Here is a 13,507-nt window from a genome sequence, read left to right as displayed (position 1 = left end):
TGATGAAGGAAAGTATTGGCTGTAAAGGGGTTTGAGAAAATGTATTTTCTCATTTTGATATTATTATTATTTGCGAGAATAAATGTCGTTGAATAACTGCTTTACCAACTCCAGTCAGCAGATGGCGATGTGAGTCTTTCAGTTGATTTTTTTGTTGTTGTACATAATTAGTGGACGGGACGGGACTCTCCCTAAAAACAAAATGGCAACTAAATCAGCTACCTCGGTAGCTTACTAGCCAACAATAAACTGATGCATTGAAACTCCTTTGATAATTTGTATATTAATCTGGTTTTTAAAACAATTTAAACGTAATATGCTTGTTAAATGTACTACATTGTTAAGAGTGATACTGAGCTAAGACTAGACTAGGCTAGTCACTAATGCTAGCTAACATCCCTGACCAATGAGCTAAACTACTCCCCCCCTGCTAAAGAAGCGGAGGTCTGCTGGACAGAGAAAGAAGCTCTGGGGCTGAACATTGTCGTGGTAGAAGAGGAGGATATCACAGTGAAAGGAGAGAAAGAAGATTTCAGAATTAAAAAGGAGGAAGTTACAGTGAAAGAAGAGAAGAACCGTTTGGAATGAAAGAGGAAGAGGGAATAGAGTATGTAACAGTGGAAGAGGAGGAGGTAGAAGCTTTCAGAATGAAAGAGGAGGATATCATATTGAAAGAGGAGGAGGCTGTTACAGTGGAAGAGGAGGAGATAGAAGCTTTCAGAATGAAAGAGGAGGATTTCATATTGAAAGAGGAGGAGGCTGTTACAGTGGAAGAGGAGGAGTAGAAGCTTTCAGAATGAAAGAGGAGGAGTTACAGTGGAAGAAGAGAAAGAACCGTTTGGAGTGGAAGAGGGGGTAGAGGCTGTTACAGTGGAAGAGGAGATAGAAGCTTTCAAAATGGAAGAGGAGGATATCATATTGAAAGAGGAGGAGGCTGTTACAGTGGAAGAGGAGGAGATAGAAGCTTTCAGAATGAAAGAGGAGGCTCCCTCAATAAAAAAGGAGGACATTTTGGGAGTGAAAGAAAGGGAAGAAATTGGGGAGGAGACTGAAGACCTGATTAACACCAGTGAGTATGGTCTTTGAAACAGGGGCGCAAACTCAGGAAGTTGAACCAATGTGTGGTTTTTAAAGGGGCATTCTAATGAAGTACTACACATGAATATGTTGTTCAGTACTGTAGGAAATATTAAAGGATTATCTGTGATTGGTACATGCATTTTTTTTACTATAAATTAATGATATGATACAATATTCTTTATTGTCCATTTTACATGGAAATTCATTTAGGTACACAAACACAAACACACTAGAAAACATTCCGTTTGGAAAACTGGAAAGTTAGTACACAAGTCACACATTTCTTTGGCCTACTGTCTGACCGTGCATTGGGCCTTCTTGTGTCCTACTGTTCAGCGGCCTGATGGGCCTTTACCTGTCCTACTGTTCAGCGGCCTGATGGGCCTTTACCTGTCCTACTGTTCAGCGGCCTGATGGGCCTTCACCTGTCCCACTGTTCAGCCACCTGATGGGCATTTACCTGTCCCACTGTTCAGCGGCCTGATGGGCCTTTACCTGTCCTACTGTTCAGCAGCCTGATGGGGTTTCCTGTCCTACTGTTCAGGGGCCTGATGGGCCCCCACCTGTCCTACTGTTCAGCAGCCTGATTGGCCCTACTCTGTCCCACTGTTCAGCAGCCTGATTGGCCCTCCTCTGTCCCACTGTTCAGCAGCCTGATTGGCCCCCTCTGTCCCACTGTTCAGCAGCCTGATTGGCCCTCCTCTGTCCCACTGTTCAGCAGCCTGATTGGCCCTCCTCTGTCCCACTGTTCAGCAGCCTGATGGGCCTTTACCTGTCCTACTGTTCAGCGGCCTGATGGGGCTCTCTCTGTCCTACTGTTCAGGGGCCTGATGGGCCCTCACCTGTCCTACTGTTCAGCAGCCTGATTGGCCTTTATCTGTCCCACTGTTCAGCAGCCTGATTGGCCCTCCTCTGTCCCACTGTTCAGCAGCCTGATTTGCCCTCCTCTGTCCCACTGTTCAGCAGCCTGATGGGCCTCTACTTGTCCCACTGTTCAGCAGCCAAATGGCTGCCAGATTGAAACGTGCCCTGCTCCTATTCTTGCTGAACAGTGAGACCTTATATCTCCTTTAGTAGGGATCGCCTGGGGGGGCTAGGTAGTCACAGACAAGGTGAGGATGGGATCACCTGTAGGTGGTGGTGGTGGGGAGGTGGTGGTGGTGGGGGGGGGTGTTAGTCACAGACAAGGTACTGCTGGGATCACCTGTAGGTGGTGGTGGGGGGTGGGTAGTCACAGACAATTTACTGCTGGGATCACCTGTGTGGTGGTGGGGGGGGGGGGGTAGGTAGTCACAGACAAGGTACTGCTGGGATCACCTGTAGGTGGTGGTGGGGGGTAGGTAGTCACAGACAATTTACTGCTGGGATCACCTGTAGGTGGTGGTGGGGGGGTAGGTAGTCACAGACAAGGTACTGCTGGGATCACCTTTAGGTGGTGGTGGGGGTAGGTAGTCACAGACAAGGTGAGGCTGGGATCACCTGTAGGTGGTGGTGGTGGGGGTGGTGGTGGTGGTGGTGGTGGGGGGTGTTAGTCACAGACAAGGTACTGCTGGGATCACCTAGATGTGGTGGGTGGGGGTTAGTCACAGACAAGGTGAGGCTGGGATCACCTGTAGGTGGTGGTGTTGGTGGGGGGTTAGTCACAGACAAGGTACTGCTGGGATCACCCGTAGGTGGTGGTGGTGGTGGTGGTGTTGTTGGTGGTGGGGGGTTAGTCACAGACAAGGTGAGGCTGGGATCACCTGTAGGTGGTGGTGGTGGTGTTGGTGGTGGTGGGGGGTTAGTCACAGACAAGGTGAGGCTGGGATCACCTGTAGGTGGTGGTGGTGGTGTTGGTGGTGGTGGGGGGTTAGTCACAGACAAGGTGAGGCTGGGATCACCTGTAGGTGGTGTTGGTGGTGGGGGGTTAGTCACAGACAAGGTACTGCTGGGATTACCTGTAGGTGGTGGTGGTGTTGTTGGTGGTGGTGGGGGGTTAGTCACAGACAAGGTGAGGCTGGGATCACCTGTAGGTGGTGGTGGTGGTGTTGGTGGTGGTGGGGGGTTAGTCACAGACAAGGTGAGGCTGGGATCACCTGTAGGTGGTGGTGGTGGTGTTGGTGGTGGTGGGGGGTTAGTCACAGACAAGGTGAGGCTGGGATCACCTGTAGGTGGTGTTGGTGGTGGGGGGTTAGTCACAGACAAGGTACTGCTGGGATTACCTGTAGGTGGTGGTGGTGTTGTTGGTGGTGGTGGGGGGTTAGTCACAGACAAGGTACTGCTGGGATTACCTGTAGGTGGTGGTGGTGTTGTTGGTGGTGGTGGGGGGTTAGTCACAGACAAGGTGAGGCTGGGATCACCTGTAGGTGGTGGTGGTGGTGTTGGTGGTGGTGGGGGTTAGTCACAGACAAGGCGAGGCTGGGATCACCTGTAGGGGGGGTAGTCACAGACAAGGTGAGGCTGAATGCATTTAAAAGCAGAGGACAAGTCTAGGATGAGGATGTGCACATACCTAGACATAGATTCTTGGAGAATATAACTTATAAAAGTTTGAAGAGAAGAAAGGATCAGATTTTACTCACCAAAGTAAGTGCTGTAGTTTAGTTTGAACAAATATAATAGATCTTCCCACTGGTGTCTGTTACCAGGACAACCAGCAGAGTTATGTTAATTGGCATGAAGATACACTGGTATATTTCCACCACGGTAGACAGAGTTCTGTTAGTTATTCTACATTGGAATCATGTAGTAACCTAAAAACTGTTAATCAAATGAAAATATCTTTGAGATTCTTCAAAGTAGCCAGCCTTTGCCCTGATGACAGTTTTGCGTTCTCTCAACCAGCTTCATGAGGTAGTCACCTGGAATGCTTTTCTTGAAGGAGTTCCCACGTGCTGAGCACTTCTTGGCTGCTTTTCCTTCACTCTGCGGTCCATACCATTTCAATTGGGTAAAGGTCGGGGCATTGTGGAGGCCAGGTCATCTAGTTCCGCTAAGCACAAACCAAATGGGATGGCGTGTCACTGCAGAATGCTGTGGTAGCCATGCTGGTTAAGTGTGCCTTGAATTGTAAATAAATCACAGTGTCACCAGCGAAGAACCATCACACCACCTCCATGCTTCACGGTGAGAACGACACATGCAGAGATCATCCTTTCACCTACACTGCATCTCACAGTGGTTGGAATCAAGAAAACAAAAATTTGGACTGATCAGACCAAAGGACAGATTTCCACAGGTCTAATGTCCATTGCTCGTGTTTCTTGGCCCAAGCAAGTCTCTTCTTATTATTGGTGTCCTTTAGTAGTGGTTTCTTTGCAGTGATTCACGCAGTCTCCTCTGAACAGTTGATGTTGAGATGTGTCTGTTACTTGAACTCTGTGAAACATTTATTTGGACGTCAATCGGAGGCTGGTAACTCTAATGAACTTATCCTCTGCAGTAGATGTAACTCTAATGAACTTATCCTCTGCAGTAGAGGTAACTCTAATGAACGTATCCTCTGCAGTAGATGTAACTCTAATGAACTTATCCTCTGCAGTAGAGGTAACTCTAATGAACTTATCCTCTGCAGTAGATGTAACTCTAATGAACTTATCCTCTGCAGTAGAGGTAACTCTAATGAACTTATCCTCTGCAGTAGAGGTAACTCTAATGAACTTATCCTCTGCAGTAGAGGTAACTCTAATGAACTTATCCTCTGCAGTAGAGGTAACTCTAATGAACTTATCCTCTGCAGTAGAGGTAACTCTAATGAACTTATCCTCTGCAGTAGAGGTAACTCTAATGAACTTATCCTCTGCAGTAGAGGTAACTCTAATGAACTTATCCTCTGCAGTAGAGGTAACTCTAATTATCCTCTGCAGTAGAGGTAACTCTAATGAACTTATCCTCTGCAGTAGAGGTAACTCTAATGAACTTATCCTCTGCAGTAGATGTAACTCTAATGAACTTATCCTCTGCAGTAGAGGTAACTCTAATGAACTTATCCTCTGCAGTAGAGGTAACTCTAATGAACTTATCCTCTGCAGTAGAGGTAACTCTAATAATGATCCTCTTAGAGGTAACTCTAATGAACTTATCCTCTGCAGTAGAGGTAACTCTAATGAACTTATCCTCTGCAGTAGAGGTAACTCTAATGAACTTATCCTCTGCAGTAGAGGTAACTCTAATGAACTTATCCTCTGCAGTAGAGGTAACTAATGAACTTATCCTCTGCAGTAGAGGTAACTCTAATTAACTTATCCTCTGCAGTAGAGGGAACTCTAATGAACTTATCCTCTGCAGTAGAGGTAACTCTAATGAACTTATCCTCTGCAGTAGAGGTAACTCTAATGAACTTATCCTCTGCAGCAGAGGTAACTCTAATGAACTTATCCTCTGCAGCAGAGGTAACTCTAATGAACTTATCCTCTGCAGCAGAGGTAACTCTGGGTCTTCCTTTCCTGCAGCGGTCCTCGTGAGAGCCAGTTTCATCATAGCGCTTGATATTTTTTGCGACTGCACTTGAAGTTCTTGAAATTGTACACATTGACTGACCTTCATGTTGTAAAGTAATGATGTTGTTTCTCTGCTTATTTGAGCAATTATTGCCATAATATGGACTTGGTCTTTTACAAAATAGGGCTCTTCTGTGTACCTCTACCTTGTCACAACACAACTGATTGACTCAAACATTAAGAAGGAAAGAAATTCCACAAATTAACTTTTAACAAGGCACACCAGTTAATTGAAATGCATTCCAGGTGACTACCTCATGAAGCTGGTTGAGAGAATGCCAAGAGTGTGCAAAGCTGTCAAGGCAAAGGGTGGCTACTTTGAATCTCAAATATGAAATATATTTTGATTTGTTTAACATTTTTGGTGGGGGGTTACTACATGATTCCATATGCCACCGTGCTTTTACACCTGCATTGTTTGCTGTTTGTGGTTTTAGGCTGGGTTTCTGTACAGCACTTTGAGATATCAGCTGATGTACGAAGGGCTATATAAATAAATTTGATTTGATTTGATTTGTTATTTCATAGATTTGACGTCTTCACTATTATTCTACAATGTAGAAAATTGTATAAATAAAAACCCTTGAATGATACTGTATATTTACATATATTTTAATGTAATATATATATATATCACAACATTTTAATGTATTTCTATATATTATTTTTCTGTTTGCATGTACAGGCCGTCAAATCAAATCCTCCTAAAGTTGTTTTTGACAAAAAAGGAAAAGGTATCAGTTTGTCGTGAGGTAATAATGAGTAATGATCGGCTTTGAATCCCATGATAACGCTGCCATGATTTAGTGCTTCCAAACTAGGGCTTATCGCAATATTTTTTTTCCATGGCAAAAATTAAAACACGAAGCTGACTTAACTCTTCGGTCCTTTAAAAACCTGCTCTTTGTAAAATATTGTGTGCTATAGCCATCATTTGGGCTGTTTTCATTTAAAAAAAAGTTACATCCGTTTGGTGTTTTGCCATGATACTATCGTCCCTGGCCTATTCCAAACCGTTTGGTGTTTTGCCACGATACTATCGTCCCTGGCCTATTCCAAACCGTTTGGTGTTTTGCCACGATACTATCGTCCCTGGCCTATTCCACACCGTTTGGTGTTTTGCCATGATACTATCGTCCCTGGCCTATTCCAAACCGTTTGGTGTTTTGCCACGATACTATCGTCCCTGGCCTATTCCAAACCGTTTGGTGTTTTGCCACGATACTATCATCCCTGGCCTATTCCAAACCGTTTGGTGTTTTGCCACGATACTATCGTCCCTGGCCTATTCCAAACCGTTTGGCGTTTTGCCACGATACTATCGTCCCTGGCCTATTCCAAACCGTTTGGTGTTTTGCCACGATACTATCGTCCCTGGCCTATTCCAAACCGTTTGGTGTTTTGCCACGATACTATCGTCCCGGGCCTATTCCAAACCGTTTGGTGTTTTGCCACGATTATCGTCCCTGGCCTATTCCAAACCGTTTGGTGTTTTGCCACGATACTATCGTCCCTGGCCTATTCCAAACCGTTTGGTGTTTTGCCACGATACTATCGTCCCTGGCCTATTCCAAACCGTTTGGTGTTTTGCCACGATACTATCGTCCCTGGCCTATTCCAAACCGTTTGGTGTTTTGCCACGATACTATCGTCCCTGGCCTATTCCAAACCGTTTGGTGTTTTGCCACGATACTATCGTCCCTGGCCTATTCCAAACCGTTTGGTGTTTTGCCACGATTACTATCGTCCCTGGCCTATTCCAAACCGTTTGAAACATTCTGTGTTTGAGCTACAGACTCCTTTTGTCCCCCATTGGATTCTTCTGCATCCGATACCAACCAATCATCTGTGTGATTAATGATATCAAATCAAATGTTATTGGTCACATACACAGGGTTAGCAGATGTTATTTTGATATTGTAGCGAAATGCTGGTGCTTCTCGTTCCGACATTGCGGAAATATCTACATGTAATCTAACAATTCCACAATAACTACCTAATACGCACAAAAATAAGAAATGGGATAAGAATACATACATATAAATATATGTATGACCAATGACAGAGCAGCATAGACTAAGATGCAATAGATGGTATAAAATGCAGTATATACACATGAGATGAGTAATGCAAGATATGTTTAAAAAAAATAATTAAAGTGGCATTATTAAAGTAACTAGTGATTCATTTATTAAATTGGTCGATGATTTCAAGTCTGTATGTAGGCAGCAGCCTCTCTGTTAGTGGTGGCTGTTTAACAGTCTGATGGCCTTGAGATGGAAGCTGTTTTTCAGTCTCTCGGTTCCCAGCTTTGATGCACCTGTACTGACCTGTGAAAAAACACATGTTTTAAACCCTGGTAACTCCACTTGTCTTCGTTGTATCAACATGACTAGCAACACGACTAGCATCAAGACAAACATGACTAGCAACATGACTAGCAACATGACTAGCAACATGACTAGCAACATGACTAGCAACATGACTATCAACATGACTAGCACATGACTAGCAACATGACTATCAACATGACTAGCATCAAGACAAACATGACTAGCAACATGACTAGCAACATGACTAGCACATGACTAGCAACATGACTAGCATCAAGACAAACATGACTATCAACATGACTAGCATCAAGACAAACATGACTAGCAACATGACTAGCATCAAGACAAACATGACTAGCAACATGACTAGCATCAAGACAAACATGACTAGCAACATGACTAGCAACATGACTAGCAACATGACTAGCAACATGACTAGCAACATGACTAGCAACATGACTAGCAACATGACTAGCATCATGACTAGCACATGACTAGCACATGACTAGCAACATGACTAGCAACATGACTAGCAACATGACTAGCAACATGACTAGCAACATGACTAGCAACATGACTAGCAACATGACTAGCAACATGACTAGCAACATGACTAGCAACATGACTAGCATCATGACTAGCATCATGACTAGCATCAAGACAAACATGACTAGCAACATGACTATCAACATGACTATCAACATGACTAGCAACATGACTAGCACATGACTAGCAACATGACTAGCAACATGACTAGCAACATGACTAGCAACATGACTAGCAACATGACTAGCAACATGACTAGCATCAAGACAAACATGACTAGCAACATGACTAGCATCAAGACAAACATGACTAGCAACATGACTAGCATCAAGACAAACATGACTAGCAACATGACTAGCATCAAGACAAACATGACTAGCAACATGACTATCAACATGACTATCAACATGACTAGCATCAAGACAAACATGACTAGCAACATGACTAGCAACATGACTAGCACATGACTAGCATCAAGACAAACATCATGACTAGCAACATGACTAGCAATATGACTAGCAACATGACTAGCACATGACTAGCAACATGACTAGCAACATGACTAGCAACATGACTAGCACATGACTAGCAACATGACTAGCAACATGACTAGCATCAAGACAAACATGACTAGCAACATGACTAGCAACATGACTAGCACATGACCAGCAACACGACTAGCACATGAAGCGTTTTCAACTGTCAAGTGTACACAAAGAAGGATGTATATGCATCCATACAACTGTCTCTTTCAACCTGCTCATAAATGTTATTTTATTTTTTATTACGGAAATGTTCTGAAAACTGTTTTATCATGCTGGCGATTTCATTCAGATCTCTGTTTAACAAAATACTTTGTCTTTGACAGGAGAGAGACCAGACTCTCCCTCTGACAAGAGTCCTTCAGGGGAAACAGACCCAGGGAAGAGGCCTTCAGGGGAACCAGACCCAGGGAGGAGACCTTCAGTGGAACCAGACCCAGGGAGGAGACCTTCAGGGGAACCAGACTTGGGGAAGAGTCCTTCAGGGGAACCAGACTTGGGGAAGAGTCCTTCAGGGGAACCAGACTTGGGGAAGAGTCCTTCAGGGGAACCAGACTTGGGGAAGAGTCCTTCAGGGGAACCAGACTTGGGGAAGAGTCCTTCAGGGGAACCAGACTTGGGGAAGAGTCCTTCAGGGGAACCAGACCTAGAGACTGCCAAACCAGTAGGACGACACTGCTGCCCCCACTGTGGAAGGAAATTTACCAAGTTACACAACCTAAAAGAGCACGAGAGGACACACACAGGAGAAAAGCCCTTCCAATGTTCCCAGTGTGGAAAGAGTTTTAGCCGGTTAGACAGCCTGAAAATGCATGAAAGAATTCACTCTGGAGAGAAGCCTTACCAATGCTCCTATTGTGTAATGTGTTTTTCACGATCACAGGCCCTCAAAAGGCATGAGAGGACACACACAGGAGAAAAGCCTTTTCAATGCTCCCAGTGTGGAAATAGTTTTACCCTGTTGGCACACCTGAAATCACATGAGAGGACGCACACAGGAGAAAAGCCTTTCCAATGTTCCCAGTGTGGAAAGAGTTTTACCCGGTTAAGGACCCTAATTAGGCACCAAGGAATACACAAAGAAGGAAGGAAGACCTTCCATTGCTCTCAGTGTGGAAAGAGTTTTACTGAGTTATGGGGCGTGAAAATACACGAGAGAATTCACTCTACACACAGAGGTGAAAGGCCTTTCCAATGCTCCCAATGTGGAAAGCGTTTTACCCAGTTAGGGAACCTGAATTTACATAAGATAATTCACTCTGGAGATAAGCCTTACCACTGCTCTCAGTGTGGAAAGAGCTTTATTCGGTCATGCCATCTCAAAGAGCATGAGAAAACACACACAGGGGAAAAGCCCTTCCAATGTTCCCAGTGTGGGAAGAGTTTTGCCCGGTTATGGAACCTAAAAGAGCATGAGAGGATACACACAGGAGAGAAGCCCTACCACTGCTCTCATTGTGGAAAGACCTTTTCCCGATTAAGGGAACTGAAATCCCATTACATTTCACACACTCTTATCCAGGGAGAATAACAATTGTTGAATTCACCTTAAAGGTAGCTAGGTGAGACAGCCACACATCACAGACATAGTAAGTACGTTTTCCATTCATTAAATAGTTCTCAGTGAAGTCAGGAGGAAAAGACAAGTTCAGGTCAGATTTATTGAAGACACTCTTTGAAGGGTCATCGTGGTTTTCAAGGTTCGTTGTACATGAGTGAATAAAGAAGCTCTGTTCTGTCTCTTTTTTTTACTGAGAATTTGTGTTTTTGTTTATGCCGCATGAAATCAAATTGTATGAATGACATCATACAACAAAATGGCTACTTTTGTTTTAAAATGTTCTAATGTGCGTTTTATTTGAATTAATAACAAGTATTGTAATTCCAAGATGGTGTGGTAGTGCAGACGTGGTTTGTCGTCCCCTCCTTTATTTTTGTATTTAGTCTTTTTTTGTATGTATATATATATATACACATTTATTTTCAATATTTTTGCTATTTTTAAATTAAATATCCCTTCCGGCAACCCGCCTCACCCAATGTCATACGGATCCGCTATTTTTTAGACCTTATAGTTAGAACCCCCATCAGAACCTAGCCATCAGAAGCTAACCAGCTAATTAGCTACTAGCTAATTAGCTACTAGCTATTTAGTCATTGTTAGCGGCCTTCACCTTCTGCACAGACACCAACCGTTTTTTTTTAGCCTGGATAATACTTGCCAGCCTGCCAGTGTCGGACTGTTTTCTCCACTACAACACCGTATTCCTGCCGTAAACCCATTACTCCTGATCATCACAGCTAGCTAGCTGCCACCGAGTGACCAGAATGACCCAGCCCTGAGCCAGGCCCACCTCCCGGCCTACTCTGTGGTCACTCGGCTATACCCCAACACAGCTACAATCCACTACTCCACCGGATCCATACCGTAAGTTCTGGACCTTTGCGTCGGATCATCGCTGCTACCGATTGGCTATAGTGGCTAACGCCCCTGCTCCGAAGCTAGCACCAGTTAGCCGCAAGCCTGGCGCATCTCCCGACTAGCAAACGAAATGACTACAACTACAATACTTCTTTCGCCATCTGGCCCGGACCCTTTTGTCGACACGGCGCCCCGCCGTACCATCCATCGACTGGTCTGCCGATGTAACTCCATCCGCTGTGCCCTCAACTGGCCTTTGCCAGTTGGAGCAAACATTTCTACTTACCCCCCGGCCTGCTAACTTTAAACGTCATGTCTCCCGCGTGCTAGCGTAGTAACGACTACATCGCGGCTTCCCTGTTCCATCTATTGCTGTTCACTGGACCCTATGATCACTTGGCTACATAGCTGATGACTGCTGGGCTGTTCATTAATCCATTTTGTTTTTGTTTGTTAACCGACCCTCTCTGGCCATTCATCGCCATTTTACCTGTTGTTGTCTTACATCCTGACCAGACCGGACACGTCGCGTGCGCGAGCATCGTAAAACAAATTTAGAAATCCATGTTATTCAATTATTGCACCCGCCAACGAGCATCTGCGATGCCAAGGGCTGAAATAGAACTCCTTTTCTATTTCTGACGCAGATCGCGCTGCAAGTCCTGCCTCTCCCATCTCCTCATTGGTTTATAGAAGCAGGTACCCACAGTTCCATCTCCTCATTGGTTATACCCACGTGGGTGATTGAAAGATGAACTGTTTTGCCGGTCGTCGTGGTAATATGAAAGTGTAGATGGATCACCATATAAGTTCAAAGATGAAGAAGCCTGGAAGGAGGAGAGATGACTAGAAACGATTCGGATGGCCGTTTTATGTGTGGATTAATTGTCGGAGTAGATGACCTTGTGCATTTCAGGTCAAATAACAACTCAATGTTTATATCCCAGGACAAATTAGCTAGCAAGTGCAAACTTGTGTTCCCAAATTAATGTCATTGGTTCAGAGTTTGTTTTGATATTTTAACCTGCGTGTCGTGATCGCGTTTGGTGTAGGGGTACAAGATGTACGATGGCGCACGCGCGCAGCCGGTTTGGGTTCTGTGTTACCCGTTGTTGTCTTAGCTCTCCCAATCAACACCTGTGATTGCTTTATGTCTCTCTCAAATGTCAATATGCCTTGTACACTGTTGTTTAGGATAGTTATCATTGTTTTAGTTTACTGCGGAGCCCCTAGTCCCACTCAACATGCCTCAGATATCTCCTTTGTCCCACCTCCCACACATGCGGTGACCTCACCCAGCATAACTAGCCCGTACAGTAAACTTGGTGTCTGGGTTTACCTCCACTGTAGCCACACCCCACCATACCCCTGTCTGTACATTATGCCCTGAATCTATTCTACCACGCCCAGAAATCTGCTCCTTTTATTCTCTGTCCCCAACGCACTAGACGACCAGTTCTTATAGCCTTTAGCCGTACCCTCATCCTACTCCTGCTCTGTTCCTCAGGTGATGTGGAGGCTAACCCAGGCCTTGCGTGTCCCCAGGCACTCTCATTTGTTGACTTCTGTAACCGAAAATGCCTTGGTTTCATGCATGTTAACATCAGAAGCCTCCTCCCTAAGTTTGTTTTACTCACTGCTTTAGCACACTCCGCCAACCCTGATGTCCTTGCCTTGTCTGAATCCTGGCTTAGGAAGGCCACCAAAAATTCTGAGATTTCCATACGCAGCTACAATATTTTCCATCAAGATCGAACTACCAAAGGGGGAGGAGTTAGTCTGAAGAATTCTGTCATACTTTACAGGTCTGTGCCCAAACAGTTCGAGCTTCTAATTTTAAAAATGAATCTCTTCAGAAATAAGTTTCTCACTGTTGCCGCCTGTTATAGACCCCCCTCAGCTCCCAGCTGTGCCCTGGACACCATGTGTGAATTGATTGCCCCCCATCTATCTTCAGAGTTCGTTCGATCTGTTAGGTGACCTGAACTGGGATATGCTTAATTAACACCCCGGCAGTCCTACAATCTAAGCTAGATGCCCTCAATCTCACACAAATTATCAAGGAACCCACCAGGTACAACCCTTAATCTGTAAACATGGACACCC

At 44.7% G+C, this 13,507-nt stretch overlaps 1 protein-coding gene across 2 annotated transcripts; it reads left to right on the top strand.

Moving 5' to 3' along the window:
• Positions 1 to 205: 205 nt before the first annotated feature.
• On the top strand, positions 206 to 11,014 carry LOC124020179 (zinc finger protein 883-like). 2 transcript variants are annotated; one of them, XM_046335509.1, is made up of 3 exons: positions 206 to 683; positions 862 to 1,069; positions 9,306 to 11,014. In XM_046335509.1, the coding sequence occupies exons 1-3, from the start codon at positions 585 to 587 to the stop codon at positions 10,508 to 10,510; spliced, it is 1,512 nt and encodes a 503-aa protein (XP_046191465.1). In that variant the 5' UTR covers positions 206 to 584; the 3' UTR covers positions 10,511 to 11,014. The 2 variants fall into 2 exon arrangements, with proteins under 2 accessions (XP_046191465.1, XP_046191466.1); XM_046335510.1 differs by having other exon boundaries at positions 206 to 1,069.
• Positions 11,015 to 13,507: the final 2,493 nt, after the last annotated feature.

This window comes from Oncorhynchus gorbuscha, unplaced genomic scaffold (assembly GCF_021184085.1).
Source record: "Oncorhynchus gorbuscha isolate QuinsamMale2020 ecotype Even-year unplaced genomic scaffold, OgorEven_v1.0 Un_scaffold_766, whole genome shotgun sequence".
NCBI lineage: Eukaryota > Metazoa > Chordata > Actinopteri > Salmoniformes > Salmonidae > Oncorhynchus > Oncorhynchus gorbuscha.
This window is presented reverse-complemented; position numbering and strand designations above follow the sequence as displayed.

Coding starts and splice junctions, on each gene's coding strand:
- LOC124020179 (XM_046335509.1), top strand. CDS start 585: ATGAAAGAGGAAGAGGGAATAGAGTATGTAACAGTGGAAGAGGAGGAG. Junction 684..861: donor TCATATTGAAAGAGGAGGAG/GCTGTTACAGTG, acceptor GAGGGGGTAGAG/GCTGTTACAGTGGAAGAGGA. Junction 1,070..9,305: donor TGAAGACCTGATTAACACCA/GTGAGTATGGTC, acceptor TGTCTTTGACAG/GAGAGAGACCAGACTCTCCC.